This window comes from Cricetulus griseus, chromosome 2, assembly GCF_003668045.3.
Source record: "Cricetulus griseus strain 17A/GY chromosome 2, alternate assembly CriGri-PICRH-1.0, whole genome shotgun sequence".
Taxonomy (NCBI): Eukaryota; Metazoa; Chordata; class Mammalia; order Rodentia; family Cricetidae; genus Cricetulus; species Cricetulus griseus.
Window position 1 is genome coordinate 255,446,648 of NC_048595.1, and position 23,650 is coordinate 255,470,297.

A 23,650-nucleotide genomic window follows, 5' to 3' on the forward strand; every position below is an offset into this window, starting at 1 on the left:
CTGGTATGTATCTGATATCTATTTGTAGCTGAACTACCCATTAGATGGCTATAAATGAAAGCACCTGCTTTCCAAAGCAGCGGTGTTATGTGAATGTTAAAATCTGTCTTATTGTTGCTACATTGCTTTAACCAGTGTATTAATGGAAATGTCTAAAAATTATTCTGCCATTCCAATTTCTTAGCCAGTTCGTCCTCATCCTCTCTTAAATTGGGTCTTTCTAGCCCTTGAACTCAGTCTTCCTTGCAACATACCTTCTGTATTTTTCTTATTATTATTTCTTTGCCTCTCCCACTCATCACAGGTTTTCCTCTTTACCTGATACTGGCAGGGGGGGGGGCTTGGCGGTGGGGAGTGATGAATAGAAGACAAAGATCTTTAAAACACCTCTAGGCTAGACCACTGCTTGTACAAAGTCACTGCTAAACAAAGCAGCTTTTTCTAGTTGGTTGCTATAGAGACAAATGACATTAAATGGAGTCACATTTGGCAGAGACTAAGCAAGTAGGCTTTGTAAGGCTGGGGCCTCATATGCATAGCCTTTTAGAGGCAGAGACTAGGAAGGCTATGAAGGGGACAGGTTTCACAAATGAACTAATGAGTTATTAGTTGGTAAATGTTGTTCAAGTACCCATTGGTATGATTACACAGTATTTTTAAAAGTACAGCTTAATTGAGACATAACTCATGTTTCCTCATTTAAGGTATCTAACTTAATGGCTTTTTATTCAGATGGCGTAAGCATCACCACAATTAGGAGTATTTTCATCATTTCAAGAAGGTACTTTTGGGTCTGCCATGATAGTTTATACCTATAATCCCACTCAAAAGGCTGAGGCAGGAGGATGGCTAGTTCAAGTGTAACCTGGGCTGCATAGCAAAATCTTATCTCAAAAGACAGAAACAGCTGGATTGGTGGTACAGAACTTTACTCCCAGCACCAGAAGACCAATGCAGGGAATGAGTGCCATATCAACCAGATCTGCATAGTGTTACAGGCCAGCCAAGGCTACATAGTAAGTTCTGCCTTTAAAGTGTGTGTGTGTCTGTGTGTGTGTGTGTGTGCGCGCGCATGTGAGCACATGTATCCATTTGTATATGAACTATTTTATCTATTTCTATTTTTTTTTTGGCTTCTGCTTGTAATTTCTCAAAATCATTACCTATTCCATGGTCATAAAGATTACAGTAGTGAGCTGGGCAGTAATGGCGCACGCCTTTAATCCCAGCACTCAGGAGGCAGAGGTAGGTAGATCTATGTGAGTTCGAGGCCAGCCTGGTCCACAGAGTGAGTGCCAGGACAGGTTCTAAAGCTACACAGAGAAGTCCTATCTCAAAAAACAAACAGATTACATTAGTGTTTTTTTTTTCTACTTGTGTATTTTTAGCACTTTACAATTATGTCTTTGATTTCAGTTTGAATTAGTTTTGTATATAGTGTGAAGCATGGAATCCAAAATAATATTTCTGCAGGGTTGTCCAGTATTCAGGAGTGTCTGTTGAACAAGTTCCCTAGTCAGCTGGCTTAGAATTCTTTTTTTTTTCTTTTACATTTCTTATTTTTATGTCAGAGTGTCTGCCATGTGTGTGCACATAGAGGCAGAAGAAGATTCCAGATCCTCTGCAACTGCAATTCCAGAGAGTTGTGCAATGCCTGATGTTAATGGTGGAAACTAAACTAAGGTCCTCTGAGAAAGCAGCAAGTGCTGTCATATATAGAAGTATCTCTCCGGGCCATTAGTCTAGAAGTCTTATAAAAAATGAATTTGCTATACATATATGGGCTTTTTATGCACAGTTGTACTGCTGACCTGCTGCCACAGTGCACTGATTTCCTGAGGTTACAGACAGTTTCCAGACGAGCAAATGTGAGTCTTTCATTTTGTTCTCTGGTTTTCAAGGCTAGCTATTTGATATCCTTAAATTTATACATGGGCTTTAAGGACACTTTGTCAATACTGCAAAGAAGCCACCTTCAGTGTAGATAAAGATTGAATTCAACCTGTGCATATGTTTCAGTATTTTTTTAAAAAGTTTTAAATTATGTGTGTATATTTGTGTGGTTTCGTGCATGTGGGAACCGGTGCCCACAGAGGCCAGAGGTGTCAGGTTCCCTGGAGCTGCCTGATATGGTTGCTGGGCGGTAAACTTGAGTCCCTCTAAAACAGCGCTATGTAGTCTCAACCCCAAGTCATCACTCCAGCCCCACTTCTGAGGAGTATTAGCATTTTAACATTGTCTTCTATTAGCAAATGTGAGATGTCTTCCTTTATCCCATCACTTTTAACTTTTTCAGCAATAATTTGTAGACTTTAGAGTCTTGAGTTCTGTCTTGTCTTGTTGGATTCATTCCTGCTATTTTAGGCTATAATAAATGGAGGTATTTTCTTAATTTGAATGACATAAGAAAAGCATCTGCCTTTCTCTGTTTTAATTAATTTATTTTTCATATAATATACTTAGGTCATATGTTTTCATCTCTCCCAACTCCTCCCTTTAGGCATCTGGTCTGTGGACCTGTAACTGTGGCCACAACCCTTTGGGTGTAGCTTCAGGCAGACAGAAGGGGAAAGAGAAGAGCTTGAGGCATGGCTTGTCTTTGCACTCTCTTTCTTGGGTCAGCAGATCCTGTAGAAAGAGCAGGGAAAAGCTCCAGCAGTTCTTTGTATTTTTCTGTGTAATTGTTCACCAGTAAGCAACCATTTATCATTTTTCTTGGGTCTAGTGATATCATTACATCCTCACCTTCACCTCCCAGACTGTTCCTACCTCCCTACCCACACAACTTCATGTTCTCTTTCAAAAACAAAACAAAACAAAGCAACCCAGTAAAACAAAAAATATATTAAAATGAAACAAAAAATATAGACAACAGTTCATGTTGGCCAATTACTTCTGTGCATTGGACTTGCCCTAGAGTGTGGTGGACAGACCCAGTGACACTCTATGGGAGAAAACTAATTTTTCCTTTGCCAGCAGGTATCAATTGCTCATAGCTTCTTGGTAAGGAGTGGGGCTTAGCATCCACTTCCCCCTCTTGGTGCTAGAACTTGAAGCCATCTACCACCTCTGGCTCCTACATCTTTCTGCCTCCTCTTCTACATAGATCCCTGAGTCTTGAGGGGAGAGGTTTAACGAAGACATCCCATTTAGGATAGATTGCTCCAAAGTCTCACTCTTTGCACATTGTCCAGTCATGGGCCTCTTGTTAACTATCTACTGTAAGAAGAAGCTTTTCTGATGGGGATGTATAACAATATGTCATTTGGAGTCATCTTATTGCTACATTCCTTTAGCAAAATAATAGTAGCACGTTTTCCCAAGGGCCCATGACCTATCTAGTCTCAAGTTCTTGGCCACTTTGGCAGTGTCAGATATGGATTCCATCTCATGGTATGGGCTGTAAATCCAATCAAAAAGTGGTTGGTTAGTTCTCTAACACTTGTACAACTATCGTACTAGTATATCTTATAGGTAGGCTGCTCTTGTAAGTCATAAGATTTATATATATTTTATGTATTACTTTTCTACTCCAGTACCATGCAAAGTACCTTCCAGTACCATGAACACCAATCAGTAGGGATGAAGTTTCTAGCTAGGCACCATCTTGATTTCTCCATGTTCAATGCAAGTAAGCATTGTCTTCAGCAATAGGGTCTTACCATCAGGTTATGGAGAGTAACCAATAGGTTTGGTAATTGTCTGTGATCTTTTGGAGAATCTATGAGGCTCCTTTCTATTGCTCCTTTTGGAAGATTCCCCCCATGACACCTTACTAAGTACCTAACCTCTGTGTTTATTTGGATTTAAACATACAGAGCTAAAGCTTTAAAGCTAACATCCATATATAACATGCAATATTTGTGTTTTGGAATCTGGATAACCTCACTCATCAATTTATCTGCATATATTTTCATTTTTCTTAACAGCTGAATAATAATGTAAACATACCACAATTTTATTATCCTTTCATCAGTTGATGGGCATCTAGGCAGTTCCAATCAGTAGTTATTATGAATAGAGCAACAATCTACACGGATGAGCAAGTCTGTGTAGTCAAATGTAGAGTCCTTTGAGTATGTAGCCAGTAGTGGTATAGCTATTCCCAGCTTCCTGGGGAACCATCCCCCTGATTTCCATAGTGGCTATGCAGGTTTTCACTTCTCCCAGCAATGAATTCATGTTCTCCTTTCTCACATCTTTGCCAGCATGTGCCCTCATTTATTCTTATTAATCTTGGCCATTCTGATTGGTATAAGATGGAGTCTTAAGTGGAATGATTTGCATTCTCCTGATGACCGAGTTTGTTGAACATTTCAAAAGTGTTTCTTGGCCCTTTGTTTTTCATCTTTTGAAAAAACTATTTAGTTCTGTATCAAAATTTTTATTGACTTCTTGTTTTTCTTGATGCTCAGGATTTTATGGTTCTTTATATGTTATAGATACTCACCTTCTATAATTGGTAGAGATTTTTTTCACATTCTGTAGGCTGCTACTTTGCTCAAATTTTGGTGTCCTTTGCTCGAAGATGCTTTTTACTTTCATAAGGTCCCACATAGTAATTGTTGGTGTTGGTGCCTATGCTATCGATGACCTGTTAAGAAAATCATTCCTTGTGCCAATAAGTTCAAGCCGATTCCCCCACTTTCTCTTCTGTTGGATTCAGGGTAACTGGTCTTATGTTGAAGTCCTTGATCCACTTGGACTTGGGTTTTGTGAAAGTGATATATATAGATCTATTTACATTCTTCTACCTGCAGCTAACCAGAACCATTTGTTGAAGACACTGTCTTTTCTTCAATGTCTATCTATCTTTGACTTCTTTGTCAAAAATCATGTGTGGAATTGTCTGTGTGTTCAATTGAAACCATTGATCAATGCATCTAATTTAATGCCAATACCACAGTATTTGTAGTACAATAGCTCTGTAATACAACAGGAAATCTGGGATGGTGATACCTCCAGCAGTTTTTATATTATTCATGATTGTTTTAGTTATCTCATTTTTTAATGTTTGTAGATGAAGTTGAATGTTATGTTTTCATTTTCTGTGAAGAATGTGTTGGAGTTTTGATGAAGATCACATTGGGTCTTTCCATTTTCTGGTATCTTTTTCGATTTCTTATTTTTATTTTTAGTGTCTTAAAGTTTTTATCATACCAGCCTTTCACTTGCTTGGTTAGCATTATTTCAAGATTTTTTTTCTTGATTTTTTTCCTCACTCTGTTTGTCATTCATATATAAGAAAGCTACTGTTTTTGTGCGGTTTTGCCGAAGGTGTTTGTTAGCTATAAAAGTTTCCTTGTGGAATTTTCAGGGTCATTTATGTATACCATCATATCACCTGTACACAAGGGTGCTTTGCCTTCTTTCCTATTTGAATCCCTTTGACCTCCTTCAAGGGTCTTGCTGCTCCACTTAAGACTTCAATTGCTAACTATATTGAATAAGTATGGAGAGGTTGGGCATGCTTGTTTTGTTCCTGATTTAGTAGAAATTTCTCTCTGTTTAGGACAATGTGGCTTGCTATAAATAGTCTTTATTATGTTGAGAATGTCCCTTGTATACCTAGTTTCTCTAGTACTTTTATCATGAAGGGATACTGGATTTTGCCAGAGGCCCTTTTTGTGTCTACTTGATCATGTGGCTTGTCTCTTATGTGGTAGAAAACATTTATCTGTTTACTTATGTTACCTACAATATTTGGATTCAGCCAACTTGCATCTATCCTTTGTGGTGAGATTATGTATGTATGTATGTATGTATGTATGTATGTATGTATGTATGTATGAATGAATGAATGAATGTATGTATGTATGCATGCATGCATGCATGCACCTTAAGAGCTGAATGAGCATACTTTTTGGAACACATTCACCAGCTCGGAGCTTCCCATTGTGTGTGTGTGTGTGTGTGTGTGTGTGTGTGTGTGTGTAGTGATGGAGTGGTGTTGAATTGGGAGAGGGAAGGAAGCATACAAGAGGGAAGAAGTTTGTCATATACTCTGAACAGCCATCCTCACAAAGTTTTAGGCATTTTTGCATAAATGTTTCTTGTTACTGCATGCCCTTTCCAGAAACCGTAACTATTGAGTTTTGAGAAATCGTTTCCATTAGTTATGCTTGTTTTACTGTGGAGCATGCCACTGGAGCTCTTCACTGCCATTCCAGGAGTGGGCTCCCTGCTGTGACAGTTTAATCTGTTTTTGCTGCTGGGTTGTTTGCACAGCTGTCATAACTGGTTTACCAGGAGCTTCTGCTGCCAGTGTCCCCTTTCATGTTTTCAAGGAGTTTTCCTTAGTGTGTGTCACTGGTTCTTTGCATAGTAAGTTTTACCCAGTGTTAGCTTAGGATGGAGCAACAGGAAGATGAGTGCCCTTGTTATCATTTGTTAATTTGTTGAAATTGCCAAACACTTCATTGAGCAACCTTAATTTTGTTCTGCAAAGGACAAAATTTTTCAAGTGTAAGACTGCCACTGACTGTTGTAGTTTATAAAAGATTACATAGCATGGTATTGATTAAAGGTGCTACTTGGGAAGTGCCAAGAAGGAGGAAAATGTTCTTGGTAACCTATTTCACAAAGAAAACAGGACTGAAGTACCACAGAGGAGTTAGAGAATATAATAACCATTATTATAGCTTTACATTAATCCTTGGCCAACTCCATATTTGAACATATTATACATTTAAATGCATGCTTTGAGAGTAGCTTGCTGAATTGATAAATACAAGAACCCTTTTAAAACAAAAACAAAAGCACAGGATGAGTTGGGATTCTCCCCCTGCTCATTGGTTGTCTTCTCCTTTCCGGTTTTAGTACTAAATTCTCCAAGTGTGACAGGATTGCCATCCATATGAACATTTAGATTGCTAAGTACCTATAACTTATACTGTGTTTTCTGCATTAAAAACACCCCATTCTCCTTGGACTCTCGAAATAGAAACTTTTCCTTGCATATCTGGATTCAACAAATTAACAATTATTAAAAAGTAAGTATGCATCTTATGTGTTAACTGTTTGCCACAGATTTCAAGGAGCATGTAATGAGCCCTCCTGTACTCCTAAGAGTCACAGGATTGGAAAGGACTTTACTGACTTCTGCATTACATAAAATATGTTTGTGTGCCTTCTATAACAAATACCAGTTCTTCCTCTGAGTGCTAAGGAATGGGGACTCTAGTGTGATTATTTCCTTATTTGTGAATGCTGTTCCCACAATGACATATTTATAAGACTGTGTTCAGACCAAAGATATAAACTACTTTGCATTATAACAAACTATTCTGTGCAAAATTTGTATAGAGAACTCAATGATGCTTTATATATTTCTAATTAAAATGTCTGGAAAAGAAAAAAAAAGACTGTGCTCAAATACTGTCTAATAGTAACAAGACTGCTCCAACCCTCTTTTGGAAACTATTTTAAATGAAATGTTTTCTGTCCTTTTGCTTTTAATTTGTGCTTTTAAGTCTAAAGTATGTCTCTTATACATAGAATCCACAAACCTCAAACTTTTCATTGCTATATTTAAACTATTGATGTTTAGTGTGATTACTGATAAGGTAGGATATATTTATGCCATTTCCTTTTTGTTTTCTATCTAATATCACCCTCATTCTTCTATTTTTTCCATTACTGCTTTTTTTTTTTTTTCAAGATAGGGTCTCTCTCTGTGTAGCTTTGGAGCCTGCCCTGGAACTTGTTTTGTAGACCAGGCTGGCCTTGAACTCACAGAGATCTACCTGTCTCTGCCTCCTGAGTTCTGGAATTAAAGGTGTGCTCTACCATGCCTGGCTCTGTTACTGCCTTCTTAACTGATTTTTTAAGGGTTTTTTAGTGATTGCCTTACATGTTAACCACAATATACTACAATTTATTTATTCTTCTGTTTGATAGACTTCTCAATTGTTTTCAGTTTTAATAATTGTAGAAATTCCCGAGAATTGTGTATGTGTAAGAATTATGATCATTCATCTACATCATCTATATGTAGACAGGGAGGTAGATCAATTGATCTTTCTTGTGGTGCACATGATCGTAATCCTTTGTAAGGAGTATAGTAGCAGTAAAATTCCTCAAGTAAATGAGTATGCCCAACCTAATCATTTGTAAATATGATCAAATTATTTTCCAGCATGGTTCTGTCAGTTTTGAGACAAGGTTTCTCTGTAGGTTTGGAGCCTGTCCTGGAACTGTTTTGCTTATAAATGCACAGCTTGAACAGTGCTCAACAGGGCCAGGTTTTTCTGTTCCATGCATATCCCCTTTCATATCCTCCAGCTTTCCTGGAGGCTGGCAGATCTACTTTCAGGATATGGACTATACTGCTGCTGCATTGATGCTACCTTAGGTGATAGCTCACCCAGGGCTGGGCATTCAGAACCTCATGTTCCTCCACACAATGCTTGTGTTGGTTCTTTAGGCTTTTTCACAGTATGGTAAGATCCTCTGAACCTCTAGCATTTCAAGAAAACAAGGCAGAAGTCTGTGCATTATGAACTAGCTTTGAAAAACACATAGTATCTGGAAAACACATAGTATCACCTTCACAGCTATCGACTACTCAAGGTAATCCTACAGACTTGCCCTGGTTAGGGAATGAGTACATACATGAGTACATACATCTTTCCATGTACTTACTTGTCAAATGTGGTTTTGTATTTAAAAGGTATATTCAAATCTTTTACTATTTATTTTCACCTTACTGAGTTTTGTGAGCTCTTTATATATTGCAAAAATGAGTCTACTAATGAGATTTATGACTTGTAAATAATTTATCTCAGACTATTACTCGTATTTTGCCTTTTCTTTTTCTTCCTTTATTAAAAATAGATTCTTCTCTCATATAATGTATCTTTATTACAGCCCCCCACCATGCTTCCCAATTCCTCCCTACCTCCCCTCCCATCCGGATCCGCTCCCTTTCTATTTCTCATTAGAAAAGTACAGGCTGCTAAGAGATAATAACAAAACATTACCAAATAAAATATAATAAGATAAAACAAAAACCATCATATTGAAGTAGTGCAAAGCCAACCAACAAAATGAAAAAAGCCCAAGAGAAGGCAAAGGAATGAAAGAGCTACTCATTCATACACTAAGGAGTCCCATAAAAATTCTAAGCTGATAAAAGTTATAACATATACACAGAATACCTGGTTTAAACCCATGTCGGCCCTGTGCATGCTGCTTCAGTCTCTGTGATTTCATATGAGCTTTGCTAAGTTGATTAGAGGGCCTCATTCTCCTGGTGTCCTCCATCCCTACTGGCTCTTGCACTTTTTCTAACTCCTATTCCATGGGGTTTCCTGAGCTCGAAGGGATTTAATGGAAACATCCATTTTGTCTTGTGTGTTTCAAAGTCTGTCTCTCTCTCTCTCTGTCTCTCTGTCTCTCTGTCTCTCTCTCTCTTTCTCTCTCTCTCTCCTCTGTGTGTGTGTATGTGTGTAATATCTGTCTGTGGGTCTTTGTATTTATTTGTTCCTATCTACTGCAGAAGGGTTCTCTTATGATGGCTGAGTAAGGCACTGATCAATGAGTATAGCAGAATATTACTAGGAGTCATTTTTTTTTCTTTTCTTTTTTAAAGAGCAGTAGTATTTGGTTTTACCTCATGTCTCTGGGCTGTCTAGTCTCTGGTTCTTGGTCACCCAAGCAGTGTTGAGTATGGGTTTCATTTCATGGGGTTGGGACGTAAGTTAAATTAAACATTGGTTGGTTATTCCTACAAGCTTTGTGCTACCATTGCCATAACAGACAGATTGAAGATGGTTTTTACATTTCTCTTTTGGTATCCTGAAGACTACCTTTCCACTCTAAAGACACTAGAATGTAGGGGTAAAGGTTCTATGTAGGCACCAGCTGGACCTCTCAGTGTTCAGTGATTTGTGTGAATATTATCTTCAGCAATGAGGCCTTGCTGTCAGTTTGTGGAGAGCAACCTATTGTCTTAGTAACAGCCTAGAGTAGTTTGGGGCTTTCCAAGGGACCCTTTTGGCCAACGACTCAATTAGACGTAACCCAGTCACAGGACTGGAAGTTTTGTTTGGTGACAAGAGATGGCCAGTTGGTACTCTGTATTCCTCATTATTTGGAGACTTCATCAGAATTGCCTTCATATATTTTAGAAAGCTTCCACTGCACTACCCCTCAAAGCATCCCCAATTCTAGCTTTCTCTCCCTGCAATCCCTCTCCAAACATCATCTCCCCTCCCCTGCACCACCTGATCCTCCCATTCCTGTCCCTACCCCACCCCCAGTCCACCCACAACGTCTATTCTGTTTCTAGGGAGTTCCATGTATCCCTCCTAGTCCCTTTCTTTATAGCTAACCTCTCTGAGTCTATGCATTGTAGTTTGGTTGTCATTTATTTAACAGCTGATATCCACATATAAGCAAATGCATACCATATTAATCTTTCTGAGTTTGTGTTACTTCACTCAGGATGATTTTTTTTTTCAATTTCCTTCCATTTGTCTACAAATCTCAAGATTTCATTTTTTTAAAATTCATTCATTCATTTTAACAGTTGAGTAGTTCTCCATTGTGTAAATGTACCACATTTTCTTTCATCCATTCTTCTCTGGAGGGGCATCTAGGTTGTTTTCAGTTTATGGTTATTATGAATAGAGCAGCAGTGAACATGGTTGACCAGATGTCCTTCTGGTAGGATACAGCATCGTTTGGTTATAGGCCCAAGAGTGGTATAGCTGGATTTTTAGATAGATTGATTCCCAATTTTCTGAGGTACTGCCATATGATTTCCATAATGGTGTACAAGTTTGTGCTTCTAGCAGCAATGGATGAAAGTTCCCCTTATTACACATGCTCTCCAGTATGAGCTGCCGTATGTGTTTTTGATCTTAGCCATTCTGACAGGTATAAGATGGAATCTTAGAGCTTTAATTTGTATTTCCCAAATGACTAAGAATGTTGAACATATTCTTTACATATTTCTCAGCCATTTAGCTTCCTGCATTGAGGATTCTGTTTAGATCTGTACCCCCTTTTAAATTGAGTTTTTTTTTTAATGTCTAGGTTCTTGAGTTCTTTATATATTTTGGATATTAGTCCTCTATTGGATATAGAGTTGATAAAAATCTTTCCCCATTCTGTAGGCTTCTGTTTTGTCTGATGACAGTGTTCTTTGCCTTACAGAAGTTTTTCAGATTCATGAGGTCTCATTTGTTGATCTTAGGGCCTGCACTATTGGTGTTCTGTTCAGAACGCCTTCTGTGGCAATAAGTTCAAGGCTCTTCCGCACTTTCTCTTCTACCAGGTTCAATGTATCTGGTTTTTATGTTGAGGTCTTTGATCCATTTGGAGTTAAGTTTTGTGGAAGGTGATAAGTATGGCTCTATTTGTATTCTTCTATGTGAAGATAACTAATTTAACTAGCGCCATTCACTGAAGATGCTGTCTTCTTTTTTCCAGTATGTGTTCCTTATCAAAAATCAGGTGTCCATAGATTTGTGTCTGGTTTTTCAATTCGGTTCCATTGATCCAAGTGTCTGTTTTTATGACAATACCATGATCCTTCTATTACTATTGCTTTGTAGTTCAACATGAAATTGGGAATGGTGAGACCTTCAGCAGTTCTTTTATTATTCAGAATAGTTTTAGCTATCCTGGGGGTTTTGTTTGTTTGTTTGCTTGCTTGCTTGCTTGCTTGCTTGTTTTTCCATGTGAAGCTGAGGATTGTCCTTCCAAGATCTCTGAAGAACTATGTTGACATTTTGATGGGGATTATATTGAAGATGCAGATTGCTTTTGATAGGATGGCCAATTTTACTATGTTAATCCGACTGATCCATGAGTATGGGAGATCTTTCCATCTTATATCTTCTTCAGATTCTTTCTTCAAAGTCTTTGAGTTTTTATTATACAAACCTTTCACTTACTTGGTTAGAGTTACTCCAAGATATATTATTTGAGGCCATTGTAAAAGATGTTGTTTCCCTGATTATTTTCCCAGTCCATTTGTCATCTGTATATAGGAGGACTACTGATTTTTGTGAATTAATTTTGTATACAGCAACTTTGCTGAAAGTGTTTATCAGCTGTAGGAGTTCCTTGGTAAAATTTTTAGGATCACTTATGTATACTATCTTATCATCTACAAATAAACTTTTGCATAATGACACTAATTTATATGTAGTATAAAGCTACTACTAGTATTTTTTTTAAGATCTTATTTATTATGTATACAGTGTTCTGCCTACATGCCAGCAGAGGGCACCAGATCTCATTCAAGGTGGTTGTGAGCCACCATGTGGTTGCCAGGAATTGAACTCAGGACCTCTGGAAGAACAGTCAGTGCTCTTAACCTCTGAGCCATCTCTCCAGCCCATCTTTTTTCTTACTTCATTGTAAGGTATATAATTAATGTCCTCTCTATAATTCTTGATAGTTTCAACTATGACTTCTCTTATTATTTTTACACCCACCTTGGTCTGTCTGTCCAGGAATGTATCCATTTTATCAGTGTAGCCATTGTTAGCAATCATCATGTGTTATATTCCTTTTAAATAGCTTTCCTTACATACGTAAACATAATAAAAGCAATATATAGCAAGCCAACAGCCAACATCACACTAAATGGAGAAAAACTCAACATGATTCCTCTAAAATCAGGGACACGATAAGGTTGTCCATTCTCTCCATACCTCTTTAATATTGTCCTTGAAGTTCTAGCTAGAGCAGTAAGACAACAAAAGGAGATCAGAGGGATACAAATTGGAAAGGAAGAATTCAAACTTTCACTATTTGCAGATGATATGATAGTTTACATAAGTGACCGGAAAAACTCTACCAGGGAACTCCTAAACCTGATAAACACCTTCAGCAAAGTGGTAGGATACAAAATTAACTCAAAAAAATCAGTAGCCCTACTATACACAGATGATAAACACACTGAGAAAGAAATCAGAGAAACATCACCCTTTACAATTGCCACGAACCACAAAAAATACCTTGGAGTAACACTAAGCAAAAAAGTGAAAGACCTGTACCCTAAGAATTTTGAGCCATTAAGGAAAGAAATTAAAGAAGACAACAGAAAATGGAAGGATCTCCCATGTTCTTGAATTGATAGGATCAACAAAGTAAAAATGGCAATCTTGCCAAAAGCAATCTACAGATTCAATGCAGTCCCCATGAAAATCCCAGCACAATTATTCACAGACCTTGAAAGAACAATTTTCAACTTTATATAGAAAACCAAAGGACCCAGATAGTCAAAAGAGCCCTGTAAAATAAAGAAACTTCCGGAGGCATCACCATCCCTGATTTCAAGCTCTATTATAGAGCCATAGTCCTGAAAACAGCTTGGTATTGGCACAAAAATAGACAGGTAGATCAAGGGAATCAATTGAGAACCCTGATATTAACCCACACAGCTATGAACACCTGATTTTTGACAAAGAAGCTAGAATTATACAATGGAAAAAAACATAGCATCTTCAACATATGGTGCCTGCATAACTGAATGCTGGTGTGTAGAAGACTGAAGATAGATCCATATCTATCACCATGTACAAAACTTAAGTCCAAATGGATCAAAGACCTCAAAATAAATCCAACCACACTGAACCTCTTAGAAGAGAAGGTAGGTGGCACCCTCGAATGAATTGGCACAGGAGACAACTTCCTGAAGATAACACCAATAGCACAGACACTGAGATCGACAATTAATAAATAGGACCTCCTGAAATGGAGAAGCTTCTGTAAGGCAAAAGACACAGTCAACAAAACAGAACGGCAGCCCACAGAATGGGAAAATATATTCACTAACCCCATATTTGACAGAGGGCTGATTTCCAAAATATACAAAGAACTCAAGAAGCTATTCTCCAAAACACCAAACAATACAATTAAAAAATGGAGTACAGAACTAAATAGACAATTCTCAATAGATGAATCTAAAATGGCTGAAAGACACATAAGAAAGTGCTCAACTTCCTTAGCCATCAGGGAAATGCAAATCAAAGTAACTCTGAGATACTATCTTATTCCTTTCAGAATGGCTAAAATCAAAAACACCAAGGACAGTTTATGCTGGAGAGGGTATGGAGAAAGGGGAACACTCCTCCACTGCTGGTGGGAGTGCCAACTCGTACAGCCACTTTGGAAAACAGTATGGCAGTTCCTAGGGAAAATGGGAATCAATCTACCATAAGATCCAACAATTCCACTCTTAGGCATATACCCAAAAGATGCACATTCATACAACAAGGACATCTGTTCAACCATGTTCATAGCAGCTTATTTGTAATAGCCAGAACATGGAAGCAACCTAGATGCCCCTCAACTGAAGAATGGATGGAGAAAATGTGGTACATTTACACAATGGAGTACTACTCAGTGGGAAAAAAAAAAAAAACAATGGAATCTTGAAATTCACAAGCAAATGGATGGAACTAGAAGAAACCATCCTGAGTGAGGTAATCCAGTTGCAAAAAAATGCTGTGTACTCACTCATATATGGATTTTAGACATAGAGCAAAGAAGTAGCAGCCTACAATCCACACCGACAGAGAAGCTAGGAAATAAGAAAGATCCTAAGAGAAACATACATGGTCCCCCAAAGAAGGGGAAAGGGACAAGATCTCCTAAGCTAATGGGGAGCATAGGGGAAGGGAGAGGGAGTTAGAAGAGAAGGGGAGAACAGGAGGGGTGAGGAGGACATTAAGAGCAGGAAGATTTAGTCAGGGGAAGAATAGAAGAGAGCAAGAAAAGAGATACCATCATAGAGGGAGCCATTATAGGTTTAAAGAGAAATCTGGCACTAGGGAAATGGCCAGAGATCTACAAGGTTGACCCCAACTAACAATCTAAGCAACAGTCTAGAGGCTACCTTAAATGCCCTTCTCCGATAATGAGATTGATGACTACCTTATATGCCATCCTAAAGCCTTCATCCAGTAGCTGATGGAAGCAGATGCAGACACCCACAGCTAAACATTGAGCTGAACTCTGGCATCCAGTTGCAAAGAGGGAGGAGTCATGAGCAAAGGGGTCAGGACCAGACTGGAGAAACCCACAAGGACAGCTGACCTGAACAAGTGGTTGCTTATGGATCCCACACTGATAGCTGGGAAACCAGCATAGGACTATTCCAGACCCCCTGAGGGAGGATGTCAGTTTGGAGGTCTGAGCAATCTATGGGGCCTCTGGTATTGGATCAGTATTTATCCCTAGTATACGAATGGACTTTGGGAGCCCTCTCCATATAAAAGGATACTCTCTCAGCCTAGACACATGGGGGAGGGTCTAGACCCTGCTCCAAATGATATATGACAGACTTTGACGATCTCTCATGAAAGGCCTCACCCTCCCTGGGGAACAGAAAGGGGTTGGGATGGAGGGGGGCAGGGGAGGAGGGGAGGGAAGGGAGAGGGAACTAGGATTAATATGTAAAAGAAGCTTGTTTCTAATAATAATAAAAAAACATGTATTTCCGAGAAAAATCTTTCCTTGTATTTCATTTACATATTTAAACTCACTGTTTTCTGTTGTTATGCTCTTTTATGGATAAACTGAGACTGATATATATTAGGAAAATTGCCTGTAATCCAGTATAGGATTCTAATCAAGTTTAGCTGGCTCCAAAATTATTTTTAATCACTTTTAATGACTATTGAGTCAATAAAGGGTGAGTCAGAATTCAGCAATATATAGAAGGGACTGTTACATCTCCTGTATTGTGACTGGCAATGTATTTACCATTTCCCTTGACATTAACAACTGATTGCTGTCATTGCATCCAGTTCTATAAGAGCATGAGGTACTATTGGATACTCCCAAAAGATCCGATGTCCATAGTCAGGGCACCCATAAGGACTCTGAGAAAATTTTAGAGACTTTTAGTTGCCACAAAATACTAACACATTGGATTATTTACAGCACATAGCACTCCTGGCGTCTTCTAGTACCTAGAAATGGGCTTAGCATCCTTGTGCTATCCATTTTGAATGCAAATGAGAGCCTTGACTGTGTTTTTTGCTTTCACAGATAAGAGATACACTTTTGAAGCTAAAAGTTAACATAGCTGCCTTGTTTCCTCAGGTCTGACAGTAACAGCTGTGAAAGACTCAGGAGAATGGAATTTGGAGGCTGGGGCCTTGGTGCTTGCAGATGCTGGGCTTTGCTGTATTGACGAATTTAACAGCCTCAAAGAGCATGACAGAACCAGTATCCATGAAGCAATGGAGCAACAAACCATAAGTGTCGCTAAGGCTGGGTAAGAATTTCTGGCTTCCTAAAGTCTATGGAAAGACTGTTGAGTATAAATTCAAGAAAATGGGAACCTTGTTGTTACACTCAGGAGTGATGTTTATCAGTTTTCACTTTCCAAGTACAAGGTTTTTGTTACTAGAATATAGAAGTGAATAAGGAAATAAAATGAATTATTGAGATAAAGAAATGTTAAGAATAAAGTATAAAAGTAGACTTTCTTCTTATACTTTTTTCTGTGTCTGTTATGGCAGGAAGTGTGGTACAAGGCAGGTGGCAGGCATGACACTAGAACAGTGGCTAAGAGTTTACATCCTCATCCTTAGGCAGCAGGCAGAAAGAGAGCAAGACTGGGCCTGGAGTGAACTTTTGAAACCTCAAAGCCCTCCCCAGTGACACACATCCTCCATCCAGGCCACACCTCCTAATCCTTCCTAAAAGTGACACACCTCCTCCATCAAGGCCACACCTCCTAATACTTCCTAAACTGTCCACCCCTTGGCTTATAGGGCTGCCTCCTTCAAAGCACCACGTGGACTGATTTAGCTCAGGAGGAGCTATTTATAGCTCTCTTTCAACGCAGGACTCAACTTATTCTTTCCATAGAAATTGTGTATGTACTCAAGGCATATCGATTATTAGATTCATGAGATAAATCTAATGAGCTATCTTCTAAGATAATAGCTAAAAGTTGTAAAGCATTAGAAACATGCTTTGTTTCACTTGAAGGTAATACTGTTATGATGTAAAATTTCCCCAACCAGTCTGAAGGCTCCAGGCTGTTCCAGTCAGAATTCTAAGTAGGAGTTTCTTTTATGTGTAAGTTGATTGGCTGCTTTTACAAGGGAAGAAAGGCACAGAAGCTAAACTTACCAAAACTAATTTGAAAAGGATTAATATGGAGAACCATATGACCCAGCTATACCTTTCTTGGGTTATACTTAGAAGAGTCACATACAATGAAGATACTTAACACACCGTATTTGTTACTGCACTACTCACAGTCTTTAGAAATGGAAGTCCATCAATGATGAATGAATGAAGACAATGTGCTACATATACACAATGGAATTATATTGACCCATAATGAAAAATGAATTTTTATAGGAAATTGAATTGAACTGTAAATCATTGTGTTAAGCAAAATAAACTAGACTGGCAGTCAAATACCACATGTTTTCAGTTATGTGGGAAGGGAAGAAGAAATCTTACCAGAGTAGGAAGGAAGAGAAAAGAGGGGAATGGAAAACATGTGACATGAAAGTAGAGAGAACTGTTGTAGAGGAAGGAAGTGGGCCAGAGAGGTATGGCAAGGCATTGAGGGAAGGGAACATTTAGATCAAAGTGTAATTGATAATATGTTTGAAAATAATGAAACCCATGACTTTTGTGTGTTAGCTTAAAACTAATCTTAAAAGAAATTTATGTAAATGAAATAAATATGCTTGAAGACTTTGATATCCACATGCAAAAAAGGACCATAACAAGCATGGTTTATAACATCAAATATGGACATAATTCCATCCACATATGAAATTCTAGAAAAGGAGAGATCAAGTCAGTATTTGCTGGTGGTTACAGAAAGACATCTTAAAGGGATGATGTTCTAGTGTTGTGTAAATTATATCACAGTACTTCTTACTTCTAAAAACATGGAAACTCAAGTGTTTGGATTGTTGCTGAGGGTTCTGAACACTTCTTCCTGGCTGCTGTCTGTGTGTGAACATAATTCGCAGCTTCTCTTTGGGCTTTGTCAGTAAACCTACCTAGAAAAAATGCCATATAAGAAGAGATTGAAGGACATTGAAGGAAGTAACGGTGCCTGAGTCACTTGGGAGACTTATCTGCAATTGCCCTTTTGTAACTGAAATAATGCCGCCCAAAGGAAATATTTTGAAGAATAATTTTCAGATTGGATTTCCTTGTCTGAGAAGAAAAGGACTCATCTTAGAGTATGAGAACCTGTTGTTGCTACTTTTGGGCAGGTTTTCATTGTTTCCTCTGTGAACTGTCTAACAAATACTTTATATGTACTACACAGTTTGCCACACCTTGGGCACAGTGATTATGGTCACTACACAAAACATTTGTATTTTGTTAAAAGTAAAATGCCACGTATGTTTCTGCTTTGCCTTGACCTTCTACCCAGTGTTAATACTTCCTTGAATGGAGGCACTCACCACAATTAGTATCTTTGCCTTCTGACCTTTTCACATTTATTTAAGAAATTTTTTACTTTGCAAAGCAATTCAACATATTTATTTCATTTAAAAAGTATTGTAGGGATTGGAGAGATGGCTCAGTGGTTAAAAGCATTGGCTGCTCTTCCAGTTTTGATTCCCAGCACCTATGTGGTGGCTCACAACTGTCTGTAACCCCAGTCCCGGGGGATCCAAAGCCCTTTTCTGCCTGGCCTCCAAGGCATCAGGCATATAGGTGCTATAAAGACAAACATGCAGGCAAAACACCCACATACACAAAATAATTTTAAAAATTTAAAGATTGTATTTAAGAATTTACTACATTCAAGGAATGATAGTTCAAGTATCATTGCTCTCTAGTTATTACAGCCAAATTGGGTCTTATTCACTCTTCTTGTGTTGATATTGTTAAAATTCTGCCCCCCCATAACTATTCCTGGATTCATAAGGACTTTATACTATTTTACTATTAGCATTAGATTTCTTCATATTGAAAAAGATTCTTTATCAATTTAGTAAAGATAATTGTAATCACATTATGATAACAAAGCTGGAATTACTGTGTTCTCTGAATTTAGTAACTTTTCCAGTCTATTTTCTGTGATGGAAGGGGGCCACATATTGACATGCATCCAAGAGCATAATCTTGATATTGGTTTTGATTCTGAGCATTGTGTTTATAGTGCATACTGACCTGAAATTCTCAGCTAGGCTAAGCATTTCTCATTCCTTAAAATTTTAAATTTCATTTAAAAACAGAACAGTTGTTGCAGTGTGGGTTTAATCTCTTTGGCCATGAACCATTAGATACTAGATCTCACATTTTCCAAATCGAGGAATGGCTTGAAATAAAAACTCCCAAGAAGAGCAGATGCTTCCAAGAGGCCAAACACCTTCCTCCCACATTAATTCTCTTTAAATTTTCTACAAAATTGCTGCCTCTTTCATCACTCAGAAGCAAACAATGCTCAACATGGACAACAGCAATGAATAACCCTTATTTAGAATAAAGCATATCTGAATTGTAGATACACTATAGAAAAGTCAAAATGGGTACAATAGAGAGTAAGTTCCTGCCTCAAAGACAAATGGCATCGATGGTGACCTAATAGGTTTTTGACCTTGTGGACAAGCCTATCTTTCTTTAGTCTCTTACTCTGTAAAATGAATGCCACTGCCTTTCATTCCAAGATCTTCATTTGTTGTTGTTTTCATTCCTTTTGTTTGTTTGTCTTGTTTTTTTCCAAGATAGGGTTGCTCTGTGACTATCCAGACTCTATCTGACTATCCAGAACTCACTCCATAGACCAGGCGAGCCTCAAGAGCTAAGAGATCCACCTGTCCCTACCTCCCAAGTGCTGGGATTAACGGTGTGTGTAGTGATAAGCCTTTCCGCCAAGCTGCCCGAGCCCTGCTTGTGTGGGGGTGCTTTCTGCCAGGCTGCCCAAGTTCTGCCAGCCACCACATTAAGGTCCCAAGTAACACACAGACAATGAGGCAGCAAGTTAGGCAGGACTAGGAGTCAAGGAGGATTCTGGGAAATGTATTAAAGAAGTGGTGATCTAGGCAGGAAGTGACATAGCAGGGAGCATAAGCAAGGGCAAGAAGGAAGTCCTTCCCTTTTCTCTTCTTCCTGCTCTCTGCTCTGGAGTTGCCATGTGATCCGCTGGCAAGAGTGGGCGCTAGCGGGAGGCGTCCTCAATAAGAAGCTGGCATCCCATAAGATAAGTCTTATGATTATGGATGATAATTAAAACTGAGCTAGCAGATGAGAAATCCTAGTCATTGGCCAGGTATGCACCATTACCATCAACTGTTTTTCTTTTTTAATATTTTGTGACTAATATAATTATGCCAGTTCCCTCTTCCCTTTCTTCCCTGCAAACCCTTCATGTACACACATGCTCCTGTTCTCTAAATTCATGGCCTTGTTTTTCATTAATTGTTGTTATACACATACATGCACATACATACATACATACATACATACATACATACACACACACACACACACACACACACACACACACCTAAATGCATAAATACAATCTGCTTACTCTGTATGTTATTTCTATGTAAGTGTTTTCAGAGCTGACCATTTGATATTAGATAAGTGATTGGTGTGCTCTTCCTGGGAGAAGAACATATCTCCCGCTCTCAACATTCCTTAATTGCCAATAGTTCTTTGTCGAGGCATGAGGCCTCCTGAGCTTTTCCCTTTCATGTTAGCATGTCTGTTGGTGTAGCTACTTCTAGCTCTGAGTTCTTCTTAACTTAAAGTATGTAGATGTCAACTTCTTGGCTCAGTGCCTGCTGCACAATCAGTAGATAGAATCTATCACTATTTAAATATACTGTTTTATTACTGTGACTACATAGACACAGCATAAAAACTTACTTTAATCCCAGTACTCGAGGCAGAGGCAGTTGGATCTCTGTGAGTTCAAGGCCAGCCTGGTCTACAGAGCAAGTTCCAGGATAGGCTCCAAAGCTACACAGAGAAAGCCTGTCTTGGAAAAGCAAAACAAAACTAAACTAAAACTTCCCATCTCAACCATCTTTAAGTGTATAGCTCATTCATGCTAAGTACCTTCACATTGTTAGGCACTGCTTTGACATCTAGCCAATATGCTCTTGTTCTAGATGGGAGGATACTTAATGAATCTTCAAAATTATTTTAAGTGTGTATGTGAAGGTGTTTATAGTATTCTCCATATTTCTGCCCCAGTTGAGTCTCCAAAATAGCTTCATGGTAATTACATCAACATCATTCTACTAATAAATAAAGAAAAATGATGTTCAGGCTTTCTTTGAAGTACTTTTTATGCTTAAAATCAATTCTGCTGGGGTTATATATTATTCCAGTTTGTATAGGAAGTTTGTCAATTGCTGAGAAAATTCATTTAAGGATTTACTTTGTTTACAGGCTTTAGCCATTTCTGTTCAGGTCAGCTGGATCCACTGTTTCTAGATCTGTAGTTGTAGTGCTATATTATTTATGATTTATTAAAGCTTGCCTAAGGATTCAGAAAGCAAAGTCAGTCACAAGCCATAGAAGCCAGGCACACTAGTTTAATCCCAGCAGCCAGAAGCTAGGAGATGTGGTGGTACACACCTTTAATCCTAAGACTCAAGATCAGCTCATTCAGCCTGAGGAAGTGGTAAGAGCTAGTGGCCTGCTACTTTGTTTTTATGTTCTTCAGCTTGAAGTTTATATCCCAATATCAATCTCTGTGTCATTTATTAATTCATGTTACATGTAGCAGGACAGACCAGCCAGGCAAAAGGCATTATAGAGCAGAGCTTGTAGCCTCATGGCACTCAAGAGGCGGACAGGGACTTAGGAAGGGGCTCAGGAAAAGACATAGCCCATAATAACTTGTTACCCAGGCCCCACTGCCTCCAGCGAGGTTCCTTTCTTGTGCCCTGTTTTCTGCCATCACCTCGCACTTAGTCACTCCTGAGATTTCTTCTACAGTGTGGGCTATAGAGTTAGGTTAGCTGCTTTCCATTGTCTTTATAGCCCCGACTGACTCTCTTACCACTGCTACTTTACTCTCTCATTGTCCTTAGTAGTTAAGCTTTCTTTCCTGGAACCACTTTGGATACCTTCAAGAAAGGTCCGGTTAGATACTGTCTTTCTTAGTAAAAGGTTTATGTCACGACAGCCCTGGAGACCCTAAGCGGTTTATGAGTTGGCATCTCTTGGGTCTGGTGCCAGTCTCTGATCCAGTTGACTCTTCTTCCAAAGCAGTTAACACAGAAGAGACTGTGGTGTTATATGCTTGGTGAGTGGTCCAGCATGGGGCCTGTCCAAAAATGTATTGAGGACTAAAGATCACTTCAGGAACATACCAAGAATGGGTCATGAGTCAAGTTCTGGAAAATAGTAACTGAGGTATGCAGACAAAATTGGCTGATGAATTCTTCTCCACAGGACTTCAAGGGTCCTAAGGACACAGTTATGCATAGCCACTGATAGCTAGACTCCCAGTTCAGCCCTGCAGTAGGTCTACAACTTCTCCCAAGATTATGGGTAAATTGTGATTGTACAATCTATGTGGTGATTCTTTGTCATCTTTACTCTCATTGCGACAGTATCAATAGCGAGGTGCTTTTGAGTTAGCAGCTAAGTGTGGCCCAGTCACTAGTGTTTTTCTGTCAAATATGTCGTGGTGAGAGCCAGTGGATACTCCTCAAGTTCCACTGTAACTCATGTCTTCATTTTTTTTTATAACACTCACTCTGCAGTAGCTCATCTAACATTTTTGGTTAACAGCTTTATAATCTTAAATTCATTACTTCTAACTAGAGCCCTGCTAACCTTCCTGATGCAAAATGTCAAGTAAATGCCAAATGCAAAACTCTTGAGAAAAAAATTCTAGAGATGTATGGTATGACACAATATTAATTAGCAACAGATATAGTTAAGTGTGCAAAGGAATACATAATCACAAAATCTACTAAAAAAGAAAGGTACAGATTACTTTGAAAAATCCTTATCTTGACTTTATTCCTTGGTTCAAGCACTTTCAAGTGTGATCCCATAGTTTTGTGGGTCTTTCAACTACAACCATTAGGTATATATTCTGGCCCCTGTCTCCGGAACCACTGCAGATTTTACCCTAAGACTGTCAGTACCTTTCTTACAGAATCATTTTCTAGAGCTCTTGAAGATATCTGGGTTTGTGTTCTTTCTCCCTTTCTCATATTTCAAGTACTTTAAGTTGTTGATTCAAAAAGTATTTTGATCTGGATATGGTCTGCCTTGATGATGTTAAGTATAGACCACTCAGTATATTCTACCCTGCCTACAATACTACAGGGAATTTCTCTGACATGTTTTAACATGTCACTTCATGCATACTAAAGGGTAATCATTCTTTTCAGCATTCAGGTTAAACATTATACACTCTTTTCACATGATGGGCACATAACCTACACAGACATATCATGGCCCATACTTTTTCCCATTATAATTTGGAATTGTTACAAAATTGGGAAGGAACCAAGATGGTTTCTGCAATGTAAACTCTTATTAAAATCAGAATATTCTAGTCCCGTACATTTGTCATTGTTTTTTACAGCTGAGTAGTACTCCATTGTGTATATGTGCCACATTTTCTTCATCCATTCTTTGGTTGAGGGGCATCTAAGTTGTTTTCAGGTTCTAACTATTACAAATAATGCTGCTATGAATATAATTGAACAAA

The 23,650-nt window shown here is 38.5% G+C and overlaps 1 protein-coding gene across 6 annotated transcripts in view; it reads left to right on the forward strand.

Annotated features, from left to right (window-relative positions):
* Mcm9 (minichromosome maintenance 9 homologous recombination repair factor) overlaps positions 1-23,650 on the forward strand; it is a 76,074-nt gene that overhangs the window by 32,390 nt on the left and 20,034 nt on the right. For all 6 annotated transcript variants that reach the window (XR_004768436.1, XR_004768435.1, XM_027402093.2 and 3 more), the window contains exon 8: positions 16,069-16,243. Coding sequence is in view for 4 of the 6 variants with exons in the window: in XM_027402093.2 (XP_027257894.1) it covers positions 16,069-16,243 (175 nt within the window). In the remaining 2 variants the exon portion in view is untranslated. The remainder of the gene's footprint in view (positions 1-16,068; positions 16,244-23,650) is intronic.